Below are 21,435 nucleotides of genomic sequence, written 5' to 3' on the forward strand. Positions count from 1 at the left end.
GAAGTTATTGTATCCATGAAACAAGAGCAGACTTTAATGAAAGAAAAAAAGATATTCTAGAAATGAAATATCTGATAGCAAAAATTAAAACTTCAAGGCTGAATAATAGTAAAATTGACATAGCTGATGAGCAACCTGGAGGCCCAAAGATCAAACCGAGCAATTCTCTCAGATTATAATGCAAATGCACAGGGAGATAAGCAGAATGAAATAAAGGTTGAGAGATTTGGAGGACCCCTCCAAAAGTTACAATACACATAATACATAATAAGTTTTCCAGGGAGAGAAAATAGAACTCAGAGGACAAGTAAAGAAATCAAATAAAATTCCCCAGGTATGAAAATAGTCAAGATTTTACATTAAGTTCCACTGAGTGCCAAGCAAGAAGACTGAGAAAAGATCCACTCTAGAAAATAGTGGTAAAATGTTAGTACTTCATGGATAATGGGAAAATCCTAAAAGCTTCTAAGGAGAGAAGATGTTATTAAAAACAAAAAATACCATCTTGCCTTCAAATTCATTAACAACATTGAGTATAAGAAGACACTGGAGAGGCCGGGTGTGGTGGCTCACGCCTGTAATCCTAGCACTCTGGGAGGCTGAGGCTGGTGGATTGCTCGAGGTCAGGAGTTCGAAACCAGCCTGAGCAAGAGTGAGACCCCCGTCTCTACTATAAATAGAAAGAAATTAATTGGCCAACTAATATATATAGAAAAAAAATTAGTCAGGCATGGTGGTGCACGCCTGCAGTCTCAGCTACTCGGGAGGCTGAGGCAGCAGGATTGCTTGAGCCCAGGAGTTTGAGGGTACTGTGAGCTAGACTGACGCCATGGCACTCACTCTAGCCTGGGCACAAAGTGAGACTCTGCCTCAAAAAAAAAGAAGACGACACTGGAGAAATAGTTTCTAAAATGCTAAGGTGAAGGTGATTTTAAACTGAGAATTCTATAATCTGACAAACTATCAGAAAAGTGTAATGACATTTTCAGACATGAAATATTTTCAGACATGAATGGATTTGAAAATTCATCACCCACAACCCCCAGCTGAAATAATAACTAGGAGACATGCTCCAGCAAAATGAAAAATGAATCCAAGAGGAAGACCAAAAGTCAATGGTAAGCAAAGTAACCTTTAAGACTTCTGATAAATGTAAATAAATGTTCATTTTAATTTTTAAAAATAAAACAATCACAAAAATTCATTTTTAAAAAATCCCTTTTAAAGTAGCAACAGATATTATAAAATAGGAATAAATTTAATGAAGGTAAAATAAAACATATGAGGAATAAAAAATGAAATTTTTCTAAAGAAACATGAATATAAACATAAAACATGAATAAATGAAAACTATTCACCTGAATGAATTTCAATGTTATAAATATGCCAGGTTTTTATAATTAACATGTAAATCCAATGCAATCCCAAGTCAAAATATCAACAGACTTCTAAGTGAATCTGACAAGCTTATTCCAAAATTTATTTAGAAAAGAAATTATGCTAGAATTCCCAAGGTAAGTTTTAAAAAGAGGAACACTGAGGGGGTGCATGTGTGTGTCCCTGCACAGAGAAGTTCTTGCTCAGCCAGATAGTAAAATATGCAATTCCAAATCTACAGTAATTGGGGCAGAATAGACAAATAGATCAAGAAAGTAGAACAGAGAAGTAAAAAAATGGACCAAAGTATACATTCAAGAATTTAGTACATGAAAGGAGATTTTTCAATTCAAAAGGAAAGAGGTGGAATATAGTGAATACTATTGACAAATTGTCTATTCATTTAGGCAAAAAATGTTAGATCCTACTTCATATCAATCACCAAAAAAAAAAATGATTCCAGATGGATTAAAAATGCCAATTGTAAAAGCGAAAACCATAAAAATAGTTTAAGAAAATATAAAAGAACATAGATTCAAATGCTTGGTAAGAAAGCCTTCTTGAACAAAACACACACAAAAATGTTGTGAGGAAAAGATTCATAATTTTTTACTGCATCAGAATTTAAGACCTCTACTGAAAAGGACACTGTAACAGTTAAATAGCTGAAAACAGACTGAAGAATACATTTACAACATATGAACCAATCAAATAATATTCAGAATATATAATGAGCTCCTAAAGATAATTTTTATAAAAGAACCTACCAGAAAGATGGGAAAATGATCTAACATTTGGTACTTTGGAGAGGAAATACAAATGTCCCCAAATGTAAAAAGATGGTTAACTATACCAATAATCATGCAAGTGAAAATTAACAATGAGACACCAGTGTTGTCACAATACATTGGCAAAAATTGTTGATTAAGGTGAGGAAAAATTAATATTCTAATATGTGTAATATATACTATGTGTGAAAGTATTACATATATTATAAAATGTATATAAAATATACTGTGTGTGGAAGTATAAATCAGAGTAGTTTTCTGGAAATGTCAATTTACATTATCTATTAATATTTAAAATGAGCATACTACCTCTCAAATGAGCTAATTCATTTCTCATTGTCTACTCTAGAAAATCCTCATATTTCACAGGAAACATTTTCAAAGTTATCCATTGCCATATTGTTTGTAATAACAAAATAATTGAAAACACCGTAAATGTCTGTCCATGTCTAGCAATTAAATGGCAACACAACTGTAAAGACAACTCTCTTCCAACCCTGAGATTCTGGATTTTATTTTACAGTGTGTCAGAAGTCCTCAAGAACAAGATGATTTACAAAGAATTTCTATACATAAATATTAACACAAACTAATTTCTTATCTGCATGTTGAATGTATGTTGAACATTACCTAAAGTGCTTATATCAATAGTATTAATATCAAGGTTACTATATATTTCCAAAATCATGTATGTAAGTTTATATTTTATATATCTTTATTACAATATATCAAAATATTAAAAAACACAAACGTGGCTGGGTACAGTGGCTCACACCTGTAACACTAGCACTCTGGGAGGCCAAGGCAAGAGGATTGCTTGAGGCCAGGAGTTCAAGACCAGCCTAAGCAAAAGTGAGATCTGTCTCTATAAAACATAGAAAAATTAGTCAGCCATGGTGGTGCATGCTTGTGGTCCCAGCTACTCCGGAGGGTGAGGCAGGAGGATTGCGTGAGCCCAGAAGTTCGAGATTGCAGTGTGTTATGAGGATGCCACTGCACTCTAGCCTGGGTGACAGAGCAAGACTCTGTCTCAAAAAAAAAAAAAAAAAAAAGCAAAACTTTAGGAGTTTTCCTTTTACTCTTTTGCCTTAAAGGCATTTATCCAAAGAAAATAATTACAAGATGCCCATCCCATGGCTCCCTTCTCTTCCTGCTCCTGCTGCTCCTCAGGCCCCCAAGATTGAGCCCTGGCTGGGGCTGGATAGCAGGACAGTCCCTCTCAGATAAAGTTAGCAACACTGAGGGACATGTCCTCAATGGAAGTGTTGTAGAAGGTCTCTACGAGTCCACTTGTGTTCTGTTACCATGTTAACAGCCACAACCTTACAGCCAAACCATCCACCATGACCAGTTCTGTGGATACAGATTTCCCTGTTGGTAGGAAGGTCATAGTTGATGACTAAAAAAACCCACTGCACATCAGTGCCTCTAGCCAACAGGTCAGTGGTAATCAACACTCTGATAGAGCCAGAATGGAATTCTCTCATGATCACATCTCATTCCTTTTGGTTTATATCTCCATGCATGGCAGAGACCATGAAGTCCTGAGCATGCACATCTTCTCAGTCTGCCAATCAACCTTCTTTCAGGTATTTATGAAGATGACTACCTGGGTGATGGTCAGGGTTTCATACAAGTTACACAGTATGTATAGTTTCCACTCCTCTTATTCCATGTTGATGTAGAATTGACGGATACCCTCCAGGGTCAACAGTTCCTTCTTGACAAGAATTTGAATGGGGTCCCACATGAACTTCTTGGTCACCTCAAGCACATCAGAAGGCATAGTAGCTGACAGAAAAACTGCCTGGAAGTTGCTGTTGATCTTGTTCTTGAATCCACAGCTTAACATTTCATCAGCTTCATGTACTATGAACATCTTGATGTATCTGGAAGATAGCTATCTCCAGTTAAGCCTGTCAAACACTTGCCCAGGGGTACCAACAATGATATGGGGAGATTTCATATGCAACTTCTGCACCTTAGCATGCATGTTGGTGTCCCCAATGCAGGCATGACATGAGGTACCCATGTAGTCTCCTAATGCCATGACCACTTGCTGTATCTGCTGAGCCAATTCTTGAGTGGGTGCTAGAACCAAAGCCTGGGTGGCTTTTAGAGCCAGTTCAATCTGCTGCAGAATCGATATGACAGCTGTGACCATTTTCCCAATCCCAGATTGGGCTTGAGAGATCACATAACTCTTGAAAGAAGGAAGAATGGCTTGCTGCTGGATGGTAAAGGGCTTCTCAAAATTAGCAGCATAAATGTCACAAAGTAGGGACTCCAAGAAGTTTATGCCATCAGAGCTGTCAACAACCTCATTCCAGTTACTCTCAATGACACCTTTGGGCTCCATCTCATGGGAGCCATTGTCTTTGGATCTATTGGTCCAAAGCACAAGTTTTGACCCTATCAGACTGAAGCATTCAAAATCCTGACAACTGGGCTCTTTCTGTCAGCAACTGGCCCTGCATGATGCCATCAACCTTCACTCCCAGGTACAACCCCTGCCAGTTCCCAGAAGATACTCAGAGGAGTTATTAATACTTTAAAACTGAGCCAGGCCTTTGCCCCATTGTGGGAGCAGCTCAGGCCAGGCCCCCCTGGGCACAGTGAGGTAACCCTCCCTGAAGACCCAGAAGCTGGAAGGCCCACCACCATGCTCACAGTGCCTGGATGCGGTGCTTGCTGCCACGCTGATGTGTGCTGGGCCTAACCTAGCTCAAAGCCAAAGAATATGCATCTGGAATTTTCTACTTAGTTATTCCCTGTGTTGGCTAATGTAGTAGTACCAAGTAAAACATCTATCTTTAAACCTCTGTCAGTTTTAATTCTCATTGTGTGAATTATTTAAAGAACACTTTTAATTATTCCAAACTATACTGTAATGTCAGGTGATACTATGTCATTCCTGCAGTATTTAGATCGCTGGAGAAAACAAGACATGGCAAGCATTAGTGCCCTGCCCAAGATCATTTAGAACATCCATTTACAGAGGAAACTTTCATTCTAAGACTAGAATTAAAGACTTCTGAATCTCATTACCTGCTCTACTGATAATCTACATTTCTTTATCCCTAAAGAGACACACATTGATAATGAAAGCACAGAACACCTAAGAGCTCCAAGAGTTCTAAACCTGCTTTGAAACTGGTTCTTATAATACCCAGAGCAAATCATCTACATCAAGTTGCCTAAAGTACCGGTCAATTACTTCTCTTGGTTCAATCCATCAATCACACATACATAAATACATATAAACTTAAAAGCCCTCTAAACCAAGTCAGCCTGTGCTCAAATTTATAATGTTCTAATCATGTGAAGCAGTGTGGCTAAAAAGTCCATTAGATCAACAAGGGGAAAAAAAGAATAATAATGTTGCACTCATGTGTCATCTTTGTTTTTGAAAAATAGCATATTATATAAAGAGTAAAACCTAATATAACTACTTAACTCAAGATTGTTGCAGTGATGAAGCATAACAACATTAAAAATATTCTTTTGAAGAGGAAAACCATTATCATTATGTAAAAAAATTATCTTTGTTTCTATGGAATTTAATTTGACAGTTCCAAATCTGAGATTCTTTGATTCTAAGTTTTTCACAGTAACTTGAAAAGTGGTTTGGTGGAATTTTAGATTCAGGAATAAAATTATACACTGTGTTATAATATAACCAATTTTAATTAAGACATTTAATTACTTACCCATAGGGTGCTATGGGTAAACCTAAAACAAAAGAAAGAGAGAGAGAGATGGAAGCTGTCCTCAGAGATCTTATAATCCATAGAATAAAATTCAATATATGATTGGGTACAAAACATAAGTGACACAGAACATAAGTCCTGAAGAAGTACCAAATATGGAAGATCATCAAAGGCTGTAATATACAGGGAGACCTATGGGTAGGAGGGTAAATGTATTTAGTCATTTAACAAATATGTATGAAGACTCTATTATAGGACAGGAACTTTGGTAAGTACCTGGACCCAATGTTAAAACAGGACAGACATATCCTGGAAGTATGAGTAAAATTTGGATATTAGGAAAAGAAAGTAAAGGATTCCAAATTAGAAGATATACATAAATAAAGTAAAGGGCATGATGAAAGAATGGATGGAGTGTATATATGGGATAGGAGATACCATTACTTCAATAAGACCAGAGTATAGTGGGAAATAAATTGGTTAAGAAAAATAAGGTTAGATTATTAAAAAGCTTAAATTGCTAGACAGAAGAAATGAAAAGAAACATTACTGAGTGCCTAGCACATTTCAAGTGCTTTCATGTCCATGATCTCATTTAGTTTTCAGAACAATTCCTCCTACTCCCCACCCACAATTGTACAATTTCAAAGAAAAACAAAACACAACAAAATCTTGCCTGGTCATGGGGATGCTGGCATGGAAGGAGCAAAACATGATGCAAGATTTTGAACTTGGGAGAATGATGGTCCCCTTGACAGGGACAGAACGTTAGAGAAGGGAAACCGACTTCGAGAGGGGGCACGTGAAAAATAATGATTTAGTTTGGGGACATTGGGACTTAGACATAATAAGACATAATAAGAATATATCCAGGCCAGATCACCTTAATGCCTATGTAATCATATTTTAGCCATTTCAGTTGGTGACACAAAACAAGTAATCTAAGTGTTTCCACTCTTCATTAAAACCCTAACAGGAAACTTTCTATCAATTGCAAATTTTCAGTCTTTCAACTAAAGCTGCTCCATGTGTCTCTAAGCTTAAAATCTTTACTGCCCTATTTCTAGAGGACAGATCACACTTCCACTCACCATTATCAAACACTTCACACTTTGTATGCATATAATTAACTAAATAGTTAATTATAAATTTTAGTTCATAAACTTGAGTGTACAAGTAATATAACTTAATTTTTCAATAATGGAATTAATTGCTGTTTAATTTCTATTTCAAGCTATTATAGTATAAACTTCTCTTTGCTGCCCCTCCAGCTCTCTCCCTACTCCCAGTCCAGGGAATGTTTTCTCATTTTGGGAAGAGAGCACAGAAAGCCCTGCAATTGCCTTGATGTTATATGCCACATATTCTACATCTATTCTACTGTCCAGGTTGTAAGTCCTATCTTTTCCCCTTAACAGCCAAGAAAAGACTTCTTCCTTCCTACCACATCATTCTTTTTTCTGAAGAAATGAGCAACTCACTGACTTAACTGGGACAAGGCCACAGGTACAAGGAAACACCCAGAAAAACCATCAGTTAACACTACTAAATATGTGCCACCATATTTTCCCACTTGTAATTTGCATTCCTCCCAAATTATTTCTCATCAAAAATTAATAATAAAAATAACATTAAGCACTTTCTATGTGCTAGGCACTATGCCGGGCACATTGCATACATAAATTATTCAACTATCCTTCAAGGTTGCTGTTAAGCCCTTTACCTGCACCTACAGGAGATAATTAGGCTTCTGGAAGGAACACGCTCAGAGTGCTGAGAGTTATTCAGCCTTCTCTGTCCACTTAAAACACATAAAAATAAATAAAAAACTATTCAAGAAAAGAATGAATAAAAGCCTGGTGCCCCAGGCTTTTGCTATCTTTGCACTTAAAGAAGAAAGTTGATGAGGAGGAGAGAACAGAAGGTTATAAGATACTGACCTTTTTAAGACACTGACACTAAATTATAGACTGTTTTAAGTATCTACTATAATACTATATTAATTTATATAACTAAGTGACTAGTCTATTACCAAACATATAGTAATACATCAAAATGTACTTATTACTAAAATATATTAACATCTTCATCATTTACTATAGTCCTTCAGTGTAATCTTACTATCTTTTGTATCTCTATTTAGAGACTTTGATAATATCCAACTCTGGTCTAATTATATGGAAATAATGATTACAAATTATTTCTGTTGAGAAAAGAATGGAATAGCTCCCTTCTATATGTGCAGCTCTTGCTGTATGGATTTTATAATTATTGTATGGCTGAGATGGGTCTCCAGGGGACTGAACTGCACTCAGTACATAGAGGATTTTGGAGTCCATACAGAATAGATGATAATCCTGTCAGGGACTTGGGGAAAAAGAGAACCATGTCCGTCAGAATGGGAAGAACTTAGGTGAGTGGCCAAGTTAGAATTTGTATTCTTGCCCTTAGTACCAAAGAGAACCAGGTGTTAAGGAGAAGCACCCCCATGTGGTAGAAAGGAAGATGACACTTACTCCCACCAGAGAGGTGGAAAGGTTCTTGTGAAATCTACCAGGAAAAGGGATGAACTGGGATGAGAGAGAAGGCAGTTGAAATATTGTAACAAGAGATCTATTGTTGTATGCTGGACTGTGTCTATGCCTTTTATATACTTTTGTTCTTCCTTGGATTATTAAATTTATTTTGAAAATGCCAGTTGGTTTTAGATGTGGTAAGAGTAACCAAGGAAAGGGATTTCAAGGGAAAGTTGGTAATGGCAGGGATGCAGGGGTCCTCAAACTTTTTAAACAGGAGGCCAGTTCACTGTCCCTCCAACCGTTGGAGGGCCTGCCTATAGTTAAAAAAAAAAAAAAAAAAAAAAAAAAAAAACTATGAACAAATTCCTATGCACACCGCACATATCTTATTTTGAAGTAAAAAAACAAACGGGCAAAAACACCCGCATGTGGCCCGCAGGCCGTAGTTTGAGGACACTTGAATTAGAATGAGAAAAACCCAAAAAGAAAGTAAAATTCAGCAGGGCTTCTTCTTCCAGTATTGACATAATGTAGCTTCTCCATTTTATTTCAAGTAGGGAAGTGCTTTTCTCACAAGTGCTAATGCTACTTGTCTTTTTTTTTTTTTTTTTTGAGACAGAGTCTCACTTTGTTGTCTAGGCTAGAGTGAGTGCCGTGGTGTCAGCCTAGCTCACAGCAACCTCAAACTTCTGAGCTCAAGCAATCCTCCTGCCTCAGCCTCCTGAGTAGCTGGGACTACAGGCACGCGCCACCATGCCTGGCTAATTTTTTTCTATATATATTAGTTGGCCAATTAATTTCTTTCTATTTATAGTAGAGACGGGGTCTCGCTCTTGCTCAGGCTGGTTTTGAACTCCTGAGCTCAAGCAATCCTCCCACCTCAGCCTCCCAGAGTGCTAGGATTACAGGCGTGAGTCACCGCACCTGCCTGCTACTTGTCTTTAAAAGATAGGTCTTTGTGGCTCATGCCTGTAATCCTAGCTCTTGGGAGGCCGAGGCGGGCGGATTGCTCAAGGTCAGGAGTTCAAAACCAGCCTGAGCAAGAGCGAGACCCCGTCTCTACTATAAATAGAAAGAAATTAATTGGCCAACTGATATATATATAAAAAATTAGCCGGGCATGGTGGCGCATGCCTGTAGTCCCAGCTACTCGGGAGGCTGAGGCAGAAGGATCACTCAAGCCCAGGAGTTTGAGGTTGCTGTGAGCTAGGCTGACGCCACGGCACTCACTCTAGCCTGGACAACAAAGTGAGACTCTGTCGCAAAAAAAAAAAAAAAGATAGGTCTTTGAGAAGGAGGAAGGGGGGAACTGACATTTCTTATTTAGCCACCATGTATTTAACAAAACACCGAACAGTTTACACTTTAATTCTATCTTACTTTCACATGTACTCTAAAAGGTGGGTATAGTATTGCTATTCCCATTTTATAGAAAACCTAGGCTCAGAGAGGCTAAATAACATACCAAAGTTCACATGAGTAAATAAGGAAATATAGAATGTTATTTCTAAATATAATTTTTGGTTATGTCCAAAGCTAAACATCTCACAAATCAAACTAATTAAGGACTTGGAATTATATAGACACACCTTATTTTTTTGCCCTTCACTTTACTGTGCTTCATAGATATTACATTTTTTATAAAATGAAGGTTTGTGACAATCCTGTGTCAAGCAAGTATATTGGCACCATTTTTTTCAATAGCCTGTGCTCACTTTATGTCTCCATGTCACATTTTGGTGATTCTTGCAATAGTTCAAACTTATTCATTATTATTATACCTCTTATTGTGATCCGTGGTCAGTGATCTTTGATATTACTATTGTAATTGTTTTGGGGTACCATGAATTACACCCATGTAAGAACGTGAAGTTAATCAATAAAAAACATGTGTGTTCTGACTCTTCCACTGACCTGGCTGTTTCCCTCTCTTCCTCTCCTTGGGCCTCCCTATTCCCTGAGACACACCAATATTGAAATCAGACCAGTTAATGACATCACAATGGCCTCTAAAGTGTTCAAGTGAAAGAAAGACTCGCACATGTCTCACTTTAAATTAAAAGCTAGAAATGAGTAAGCTTACTGAGGAAAGCATGTCAAAATCCAAGATAGGTCAAAAGCTAGGCCTCCTGCACCAAACCATTAGCCAAGTTGTGAATGCAAAGAAAAAGTTCTTAAAGGAAATTAAAAGTGCTATTCCAGTGAACACACAAATGATAAGAAAGTGAAATAGCCTTATTGCTGATATGGAGGTAATTTGAGTGGTCTGGATAGATCAAATCAGCCATAACATTCCCTTAAGCCAAAGCCTAATCCAGAACAAGGCCCTAACTCTCTTCAATTCTATGACAGCTAAGAGAGGTGAGGACGCATAGAAAAAAGTTGGAAGCTAACAGAAGTTTGTTCATGAGGTTTAAGGAAAGAAGCCATCTCTATAACGTAAAAGTAGAAAGTGAAACAGCAAGTGCTGATGTAGAAGCTGCAGTAAGCTATCCAGAAGATCTAGCTAAGATCATTGACGGTGGCTACAATAAGAGACTTTCAATGCAGACAAAATAGCCTTCTATTGGAAGAAGATAATATCTAGGATTTTCATTGCTAGAGAGAAGTCAACGCCTAGCTTCAAAGTACAGGCTGACTCTCTTGTAGAGGCTAATGCAGCTGGTGACTTTAAGTTGAAGTCATAATTCTGTGGGTTGAGTGCGTGGTTTTTCTGCAGGTCTCAGCTAGACTCACTCATGCAGCTTCATTCAACTGGTGGTCAGCAGATGCAACTGGGATGCCTAGGCCTCTCTCTCCACATGGTTTATTATCCCTGGGTTCTTCAGGGCACGGTGGTCTCTGAGCATTTCTCCAAGGGGGTAAAAGAGGCACAAAGCTTAAGGACTAGCCTTGGAAGTTGAACAGTGTCATCTGCCACATTTCTGTTGGTCAAAATAAGTTATAAAGGCAACCCAGATTCAAGGAGTGGGGAAAATAATCTCTATCCCTTGATGCAAAGATTAGGCAAAGTCGTCTTGCAGAGGGATGTGAAACCAGGCGTTGTGACTCCTTGGGGGCCATTATACCAATCTACAATAGTCCACCCTTAGGCCTCAATGATTCATGTGTCTCTCACATGATTCTCACCCTCCCAAGATTGCCAAGTTCTCATCCTGTCATAGCATCAGGCTCGAAATCCATGATCTCATGATGTGCATCAGGTCAAGATGTTGATGCAGTTTCCTTAGACACAGTTCTTCGATTCGGACAACTGTGAACTAAAAAGACAAGTTATTCCCCTGTTCCTTCACAAACCCAACATATACTGGAGAGATAGAAAAACCACATTAGACACTGCTGTCCAAAAAGAAGGAAGGAGAGACATATTAGTCACTGATTCATAACAATTTGGAAATCCAGCCAGGAGTATGTTGGTAGATTCCTGTACTCCAAGGGTAGGCAATGCTTATTGATGAGGGCCCAGTTCTACCCTTTGGGGGTGGTTCCACAATCTACTGTTCTCCTTGACTCTTGGCAATACACTCTGGGTTAGGCTCTGTCCTCTTACTTGTCCTTCCTTTTACATAAGAAATGTCCATGTTTGTAGCTGAATTGCTTTCTCATCCTGTTTCCTACTTATAGAAAGACCAGGACACAGAGGCCTCTTTTCATTTTGAATTGTCTCCATCTTTTTCAGTCTAAGCTAGTGGTGTTTTTTTCAACAAAACACAGTTTTAAAAACGTTATAGGTTTTTTTTTTTCTTTTATGAATCTGATGGATTCACTCCATGCCCCAAAAGCCACATGGATAATTCTTTCAGAGCCAATGGGTTGTAGTGCTAGCTTCTTCTTTACTACTTCAAAATTCTTCTATCTCAGTGGGGGTGCATAGGAAATCGAAGCTCTACTGTACATAAAATGGTGTGTTTCATATAATGCAAATACATAAAATGTTGTGCATAAGTCAAATTTTTGTAAAGAAAATAGCTTATGTCATTACAGAAGCTTGCCACTTAAAATCAACCTATTGTGAATCCTTTGGTAAAGTCTGGAGTGACAGGGGTGTAGAAAGGAGAGCTCTAGAGTCAGACCTGCCTTTGAATCCCACTCTGCCCTGTGACCTTGAACAAGTTATTTATTCTTATTTGGCATCAATTTTCTCATCAGTACAATAGGAACACAAATATTCTGTGCTTGGTATCTTGCTGGGTTGTTATGGAGATTGGAAATAAAGTATGTGAAGAGTCTAGCATATAATAAAATGTTGCCAGAGCTACAATTTCTAAAGCTGAATGAAACTTTAGTCCCCTTCCAAAGTTAACTCTATGTCAAGCTTTTTGGATGATACACTCTATTATTACAATGATTTACTACTGATCTACTATATTATGTACATTATAAAACATAGCCCCAAAATAGGAATAATAAAGGAGATTTTTTTTACACCTCATGTAAGAAGAAGGTCTAATTTTTTCTTCCTACACCAAATAGATTGTGGTTTTTTATAGGAGTACTAGAATTTGTGGCAATTTCAGCATTCATGTAGAAGGAAGTGATAAGACAGTGGTATAGGTCCCCAGCAATCACCAATGTTTCTCAACTGATATGAAACCACCTACAAGAAAGTGTTGTGGGATGTATTATTTGCAACAGAATGTGTTCCCCAATAGCCAATCAAAACTTCATTTTCTTTAGTGAAAATCTAAAGGCCAGAAATTTAGAAAAGAAAGACATTTTTAATAAGTTTCAAATTTGTTTTGGATTACATATCTTCTGCTGGAAATAATAGCCAATTGCCTTTACATTCTTATTATGTTTTAAGCTACTGAATAGTTAATTCCTTCAGTTATACTCTTACACCTCCTCCCATTGTACTAATTCTTGTATCTGCACTTATCGTACCTTTGATTACTGCTTGTAGCCCTGTAATTTTCATGTTACTCTCTGACCACTGACAGTTTTATTTTCTGGCCCACTGTATAATATAAACTTTATTCCATTTAATATCCATAATTTTCTCCTCTCGTTCAAATACACATGATACTTTGTATTTCTTATTCTGTATCTGTACATTCTGTATATACTAACTCTAATTATAGTCTGTGTACTTTGGGAAATGTAATGATGGGAATCTATCAAATCACATTGCTTTTTCTAGTTAACTTTTTCTAGTTGTGATAATAGAGTTTAAAAATTACTAGACTTTACTGTGACTATCATATCAGTCACAGTGTCTGATTTCTAATACACAAATATAATTAGGCCAAGTAATTTGCTTTGATGAAAAAGTCATAATTGAGAGAGGTCATGTTATAGGTAAAGCATTAATAAATTCTAATAGCATATGGAGTATTTAATTATGCTTTGTTTGCTGTAGTTCTTTTAAAATACTAATTCACATGTTAATAATGTCTTGAAGGCATCTTATATCTGTTAAAGAAGTAGGTCTCGAGTAATAATTATTGTATATAGCTAATATTTATTATATTAAGTACTGTGCTAAATAAATGGACTGTCTTTTTTTTATTACCATAACAAATTAATGAAATAGGTACAAAATCAGGACTAGAACATAGGCCTGTTTGAATTAAAGGTCACATGGTGGACCATGATGCTACCTTGCCTCTAATAATTCATAGCCCCAAAATCACTTGACAAACTTGAGATAAAGTTTCATTTGTAACAACATTCTTGCTCTAGAATAATGTATTTCATAACCTGAACCTAAGGAGCAATCCTAATGTATATGATAGTATCAAATATGTATAATCTTTAAAAGAATTTGATATGCTTTATCAATGTATTGGCTACCATGCAGTTATTGAATTTTATTTAGAATTTGCCAGTTATTTCTCTAATTTAACAGAGAATTAAATATCAAACAACCTGGAACCAATTTCTATAAGGTTTGGCTTACAAAGGAAATAGAACAGATATAGAATTATGAGGCTCATGCCAAGTACTAAGGTTCATCAGTGAGGGAAAGAATAAAACATATCAAATTAATAAATACAATGTCAGAGATAACATTAGAAAATTCATAACCTGCTCTTAAAGTACAAGATTGTGACTTTTTGGAAATACAAAATTTTGACTATCCCATATCGGTCCTGAGTCAAATTCTTTAGTTTGCAAAATGCATGCATGTTTTACTTCACATACATGCATGTTTTACTTCATGAAACATATATGTCGTTTTTACAATGCAACAAATCAGTTTATAGTAATTAAAAATTATCAATCCTATAGTAAAGTTGACACCTTGTGATGTATTATTCTGTCATCTCAGGTTTTCAAAGACTTGTGTTTTTCTAAGTATGGAAGCTAAGAAATTTCAAGTACTATGTAAAAATTAAATATATCAATGATTATGTATGTATTCTACATGACATATTTTCTTATAAAAAGATTCATTAAAATTGCTTCATTAAAAATTTATTGAAAATTATTTCAAAGCCTGATATAATTATACTAGCCTACATTTCTCAGATGTTTGTATTATTCAATTAATTTTTACTATCTCTCTGACATATGGACAAGTCTAGAAAAATGTAAAAAATTGTATTTCCTCCTCTATATTTTAATACCTTCTATTAATAGATGGCATTTATTTACATAAATACATTTTAATTAAATTCTAGCTCAGAAAGTTTTCCACTATTGTAATTAGCTCTATTATTTGTAGAATCCTTTCATGTTATTAACTCAATTTCAGAATGCTTGATTAAAGTATTCAGATTATCTCTGGTGTCAAGTTATGTCTTTACAAATTATCAATGAAGGAATTATTTTTAACACATTAGTAACTCTAAATTGGAAATTATTTTCAATTATTTTCACTATTATTCTTACAGTTCCAAAAGTTTTCTAGAAAATTTTTAAACAAGATATTGTACTTAGTAAAATTTTAAAAAGAAAATGTTTTCACATTTTGCAAAAATGTTTTATATATTACAGCTCTCGAAGCAGAAAAACGTACCGAAAGACAAAAAGAAAGAAATGTCACCACACAGGTAAATATTTTGCTAAAACGTTATTTTTTTCAACAGAAAATTTAGACTATAGGCACTATTATTTATTCAGCATGCTCAGAATTTCTTAAACAAGTAATCATTAACCATCATTCCTGTTATTTTTTTAAAACTCTCAATCAATATTACTCCTTCAGTCATTCTACAAACATGTACTTAGTCTACTGTGAGAGGTAAGACTGTCATCCCACCTGAGCCTTCTAAGTGTGGCCTCCCTAAGGTCCTAAATATTAAGACACGAGGGCAGAGGCCAGTCTGGCTTCTAGAGCCATAAATACTTACTAAGCTTTTTTAACCTCATGATGTCTTCTGACATGTTGGAAGGAGGGGATTCAAATGTTCAGTCTGTTCTCAACCCAGCAACCATTGTACTCCTATACATGTTAAGTCATTTCATGTCACTCCTCTATTCAAAAACTTTTAGTGGCCTCCCATCTCACACAGAGTAAAACCAAGTCATTAGAATGGCTTGTTTATTGGGCTCTGTGGTCTGGCCCCACTATTTTCTCTGATATCATCTCCTACCACTGTGCCCCCTTATACCCTTCTAGCAACACTGGGTGTCATGCTGTTCCTTGGAAACCCCAGGCATGTGAACACCTTTCTGTTCTCTCTGCTTGGAATGCCTCTGCACCCAGATATCCATGTGACTCCCTTCCCTCACCTCCTTCAGGTCTTTGTTCAAATGTCATCTTTTCACAGGATCCTTCCCTGGAGACTCTCTAAATTTGCAAGCACTCTATCTAAAATTGCAAACCCTGTCACAACACCTTCTTCTGTCTCCCTTTCCTGCTGTATTCCTCTCTGAATTATTACCATGTAATGTGCAATATTTTATGTTTGTTGTCACTCTTCCCCTACTAGAATAGAAACTCCACGAGGGCAGGGATTTTTGTCTGTGTTGTTCACTGCTGCTGTCCTCAGCAACTAGAACAGTGCCTGACACATAGCAGGCACTCAATAAATGTTTATTGAATTAATGAATAAATCTTAAATCCAGATGGAAGAAGTAAACTGTGAAAAATGTTTAGATAAATTAAAAACTCCTCTCTGCATTTCAACATTTTCTAAACTCCTCCAAATAGGGGTTTGCTCTTCCTCCATCACTATGACTACCATATCCCATAATTAGCAGTGGGATTGCTATCAGCAGATATAGAAGTGAGTTTCACCTAAATCTCACAGTTTGTCCTTGGGCAGGTAGAGATTGAAAGGACATCAGTTTCATCAGGTCATCTTGCTTTCTTTTGTGAGCTCTTGGTATCTTGTGGTATGTGGTACCTGCTCAATAACATTTGAAACGCCTTTGGGAATTAATCCTCTTATTGCTTAAGAATGCAGTCTAAACTCAAGTGTCCACCCAATGCCGAGTATTAGTAGATGAAGTCTATAGAATAAATATGGGAAAGGACCCGCCTCTACCCACGTGAAACCTAGGTAACAAGAGGAAACTAAAAACTATTCTAAGAGATCTTAGAATATTGGAAAGTAGCAAAAGCACTGCCTTTGTGCCAAAAATGAGGATAAATGTGCCAGGGTAGCCCATTTGTAGACTGTAAATCTTACCCAATTCCAGTGGAGTATCTGCTTTTTAAAACTTCCTTAGCATTGACCTCACAGAGCACAGACTGAAGAAGGGAAAGGATTGAAGACCACAAAGGGCTCTACTGCAATGTTTCTCCCACCCAAGCTTCAGCCACGTATAAATTACAATTAAACACACAGTGAGGTAAATTCAAATTTTCTCCCTCCAAAGCCCACTGATCTTTAGTTTCTCTTGTGAATGGGGATGTTTCCTGCCTTCCTTGTGCTTTAAGGGAACAAGGGATTTCCCTGCAATAAACAAATCCACACATTCCGTAGGCTGCCCTCTACTCAAGGCGCTCTACTTTAAATAAGAAATACACCAAAAAGTTAATAGAGTGTTTATAATTGAGTAGATAAACAGGCTGGGAATAGTGGTTCACACCTCATAATCCTGGCACTCTGGGAGGCCAAGGCAGGAGGATCACTTGAGGTCAGGTTGTTCAAGACCAGCCTTAACAAGAGTGAGACCCCATCTCCACTAAAAATAGAAACAAATTAGCCAGGTGTGGTGGTACACACCTGTAGTCCCAGCTACTTGGGAGGCTGAGGCAGGAGGATCACTTGAGCCCAGGAGTTTGAAGTTGCTGTGAGCCAGGCTGATGCCACGGCACTTTAGCCCAGGGGACAGAGAGAGCAAGACCCTCTGTCTCGAAAAATAAATAAATAAAGTAGATAAAGTATAAAATAAATGATGTAACATGATGCCAGCTTTAGAGACTGAGAGCACTGAGCTACTGCTAACCAAGGAAAGAAAGGACTGGTGCAGAGGAAGGGCCATCACTGTGTGTCACAGTGACATGGGAGGACCTTGGGGAGAAGGAAGTTGAGTTGGGCCTTGCAGCAGCAGTAACATTATGGATAACAGGAAAGAAGGGACAATGCAAACTGTTTAAACAAGGGCAAGGAAGTAGAAAAGAACCTATTCTATTTGGGGAGTGGTGAATAGAAGATTTTGGCTGTCAGTAGGTGTGAGAATACTAAGAAATTAAGGTCACTGTGACATTTTTAGGCCAGACTGTGAAGAGTCTTAGCTTTTGTGCAAAGGGGTTTGATTTTATCCTGTTGTCACTGAGGACTGAGGACTTCTGAGTTGTGCAGTGATATCTCCAAAGAGATGCTTGAGAAAAACTCATGCCACAGGAATCATCAATATTAGGAAGAGGCAGGAGGGCAAGTGAAGAGGTAAGAGACTATGGAAACACAGCTTCTGTCTCCGATTAAGAGCTATAGCTAGTCTACAGAGGGGCCTTGGGAGTTTAAAAACATACTTACAAAAACATACTTCCACTGGGTTTGCTGTTCAAAAACTAAAATATGCATAAGTTCTTCAACAGAAAATCCTGCCAGCCATCCTTCTGAAATATATGCAGAAACTAATCACTACCACCACTTCCCCCTTTACCATCTTCTTATGTCACGGTCACCATCAACTCTCACCTATTTTTATTGACCTCCTCTTTTCCCCACTCTTTCTCCGACATGTGATATTCTCCCCAAGCAGCCAGAACGATACTCTTGGAATTTAAGTAAGTCCATACCACTCCACTGTTCAGAACCACCCAAGGGTCTTCCATTCACATAGCACATGACTCACAATCCTGAGCCTGACCTCAGAGCTGCCTCTCTACCTCATGACTCACTACCCTCCACACCTCACTCGCTCCAGCTGCATAATCTTCTGGGCACACCTGTGTGCTCCTGCGGGGCCTTTGCATTTGCTGTTCCCTCTTCCTGAACTCTTTTTCCTGAGATATTTGCAGGACTAACTCCCTCCCTTCCCACAGGGGCCCACTCAAATGTTTTCAGAGAACTTGTCCCTAACCATCCTATATCAAATAATACCAAATTTTATCACTTCCATCCCCTTTCCCTTTAAACAAATTCCTCATTTTATCAGTTTACTGTTTTCTTCCCTGCCAGAAAATCAGCTGCATGGGAGCAGAGACATTTTTTTGTTCATGGCTGTATCCTCAGTTCTTAGAATAGGGCCAGAGATAGATGCTTAATAGATCCTTGTTATTAAATTATATTAATATGATCTGTTGGTGCCTTTGAGAGTCAGAGAAAGCCTCTCTGTTTTCTGGGGCTCCCTAGGACTTGTGCCAGCTGGCTGTTACTCTGCCCATTCCCACTGGGTGAGAAAAGAACCTAAAGTCAGGAAACCCTGAACTCTGAAGAAGGAGGAGGCAGAAACACCAAACAATCACAGGCATTTTCCAGGCTGTATTGTGTCCTCAACTTAGATGCTAGTTATTTTTTAATTGAAAGATTAAATGCCATTCTTTCAATGGCAATAATATCTGATAATTCCGCTATACCACAGAATGCAGAAGGCTTGTCAAAGTCCATGCTCTCTTCTTCCAGACACCTAACAGATTATGTTTCTCAGCCCCCTTGCAGTTAGGTGGGGCCATTGGACTGAGTTTCATCTAATGGTAAGTGGTTGAAAGTACTATGTGCCACATCCAGGTCTGGCCTATTAAAGAAAAGGAAACAAAGCAAACCAAATGAAACAAAGCACAGTAAAACAAAACAAAAACCTTTTCTGGATGAGCTCTTCCATGCTGTTTCTCTTTCTGTCTGTAAGATACTGATGTTCAGGGAGACCTTGGAATCCACATGTGGAAGCTGGCACATCATCCAGCTGCCTGGGTCCCTGAATGACAGCATGGAGCAGAGCTACCACTGCCTTGAACAACTGCCTATTGATTTGAACCATTATATATTGTGGTTTTATTTGTTAACATACAATATTTGGGACATATTTACAGTAAAAAAATTCATTGCTTATCTGAAATTCAAATTTAACTGGGCATCTTATATATTTATTTGCTAAATCTGTCCACCCTATAGTAAGAAGAATCACATTCAAAATCCTTACATGTCCACACAGAAACTTGTACACAGATATTTATTACTCATTTATTACAGCATTACTCATAATAGTGGAAAGGTGGAAACAACCCAAATGTCTATCAATAGATGAATGGATAAATAAAGGTGGTATGTCCAGATAAGGAATATTGTTTGGCCATGAAAAGGAATGAAGTGCTGACACATGCTACAATGTGCAATCAGCCTTGAAAACATTATACTAAGTAAAAGAAGCCAGTCACAAAAAACCCACATAGTATTATATGTAATTCCACTTATATGAAGGTCCAGAATAGGGAAATCTATAGAGAAAAAATATCAATTAGTGGTTGGTTAGGGCTGGGGGTAGGGAGTATAGGATGTAGAAAGAGAGATAGCTAACGGATTTGCGATTTCTTCTTGAATTGATAAAAATGTTCTAAAATTGCCTGTGGTGATGATTGCACATATCCATGAATATTCTAAAAACCATTGAATTGTACACTTTAAGTGGGTTAATTTGTTGTATGTGAATTATATAAGAGTTCTTACATGGCTCCATGGCTCTGCATACTCTGGCCCCTGGGTCAGTCACTGGGTCACTGCTCTGATGTCTTTGCTACCTACCTCAGAGAAAGGATTTAAGTATTCCAGAAAGTGATTTTGGAAAGAGGGAATTCAAATTGTGATACTGGAAAAAAACAAAAACAAAAACAAAAAACCTTGAGTCTTCTTAGTAGTAATAATTGACAAATAAACAAACATTTTTAATTTTCCAATATAATTTACCCTGAAATAGTATACATGTAAATCATGAATATTTACCCTTCATAAAACTTTTTAATGTTCTCTAGTCTCTGCATTATTTTCTACTACTCAAAAAGAAAAAATCATGCAAACCCATCACCCTAATTAAAATAGATTAATTACATAACTTCTGAAAAGTACTTTGGGCAAACATTGTTTTATATTTTCTTTATAGCTAGTCAAAAGATTCTCTATACTTATGAATTTGTTGTAATGTGTAAGACAATATCAATATCTTCATTGTTTTTTAGCTCACAATTGATATTACCATAACAACTTACTAGTGGAAGAGTAAATTGGTTAAATTCTCCTACTATTTTATTAATAACATTTAGCTTTTAATGCTCAGCTCTGCAGTTCAGATGACAATGTAATAGATTTAAAAGGTTTCTATTTGTAAAATATGTGGATTCCTAAAGTGAAGTAAACCATCTGTCATTTTGATTTGAAAAAAGAATTAGAGTAATTGCATTAAGCTTATATTTTTGCCATGAATAGATGGATTTTTTACTTTCCCATTGTTTCACTTAAAAAGTTACACATGAACAAAATAAGCAAAAATATTTTTCTTTTTAGGTATCAGTGAACCAAACCCAACAATTATTATCACATATATTGGAACGAAGAAAATTGAGTAAAGTAATCAGTAAAAGAGAAAATCTCTTAGACAAAAAGAAGAATCTTCATAAAATAAGAATAAAAGGAATTCAAAATAAAGATCTTTTGAAGAGAAGTAAAAATCATTGTAAGTAGTATATCTTTTGGGATGTAAATTACACTT

At 36.9% G+C, this 21,435-nt stretch overlaps 1 protein-coding gene and 1 pseudogene across 3 annotated transcripts in view; one reads left to right on the plus strand and one right to left on the minus strand.

Moving 5' to 3' along the window:
• Positions 1 to 21,435, plus strand: part of SEL1L2 (SEL1L2 adaptor subunit of SYVN1 ubiquitin ligase) — a 104,328-nt gene that overhangs the window by 14,480 nt on the left and 68,413 nt on the right. For all 3 annotated transcript variants that reach the window (XM_020281881.2, XM_020281882.2, XM_076010918.1), the window contains exons 2-3: positions 15,334 to 15,389; positions 21,231 to 21,399. In XM_020281881.2, the coding sequence (XP_020137470.2) occupies positions 15,334 to 15,389; positions 21,231 to 21,399 (225 nt within the window). The remainder of the gene's footprint in view (positions 1 to 15,333; positions 15,390 to 21,230; positions 21,400 to 21,435) is intronic.
• LOC105880072 (eukaryotic initiation factor 4A-I pseudogene) lies at positions 3,385 to 4,524 on the minus strand (annotated as a pseudogene).

This window comes from Microcebus murinus, chromosome 16, assembly GCF_040939455.1.
Source record: "Microcebus murinus isolate Inina chromosome 16, M.murinus_Inina_mat1.0, whole genome shotgun sequence".
Classification (NCBI taxonomy): Eukaryota; Metazoa; Chordata; class Mammalia; order Primates; family Cheirogaleidae; genus Microcebus; species Microcebus murinus.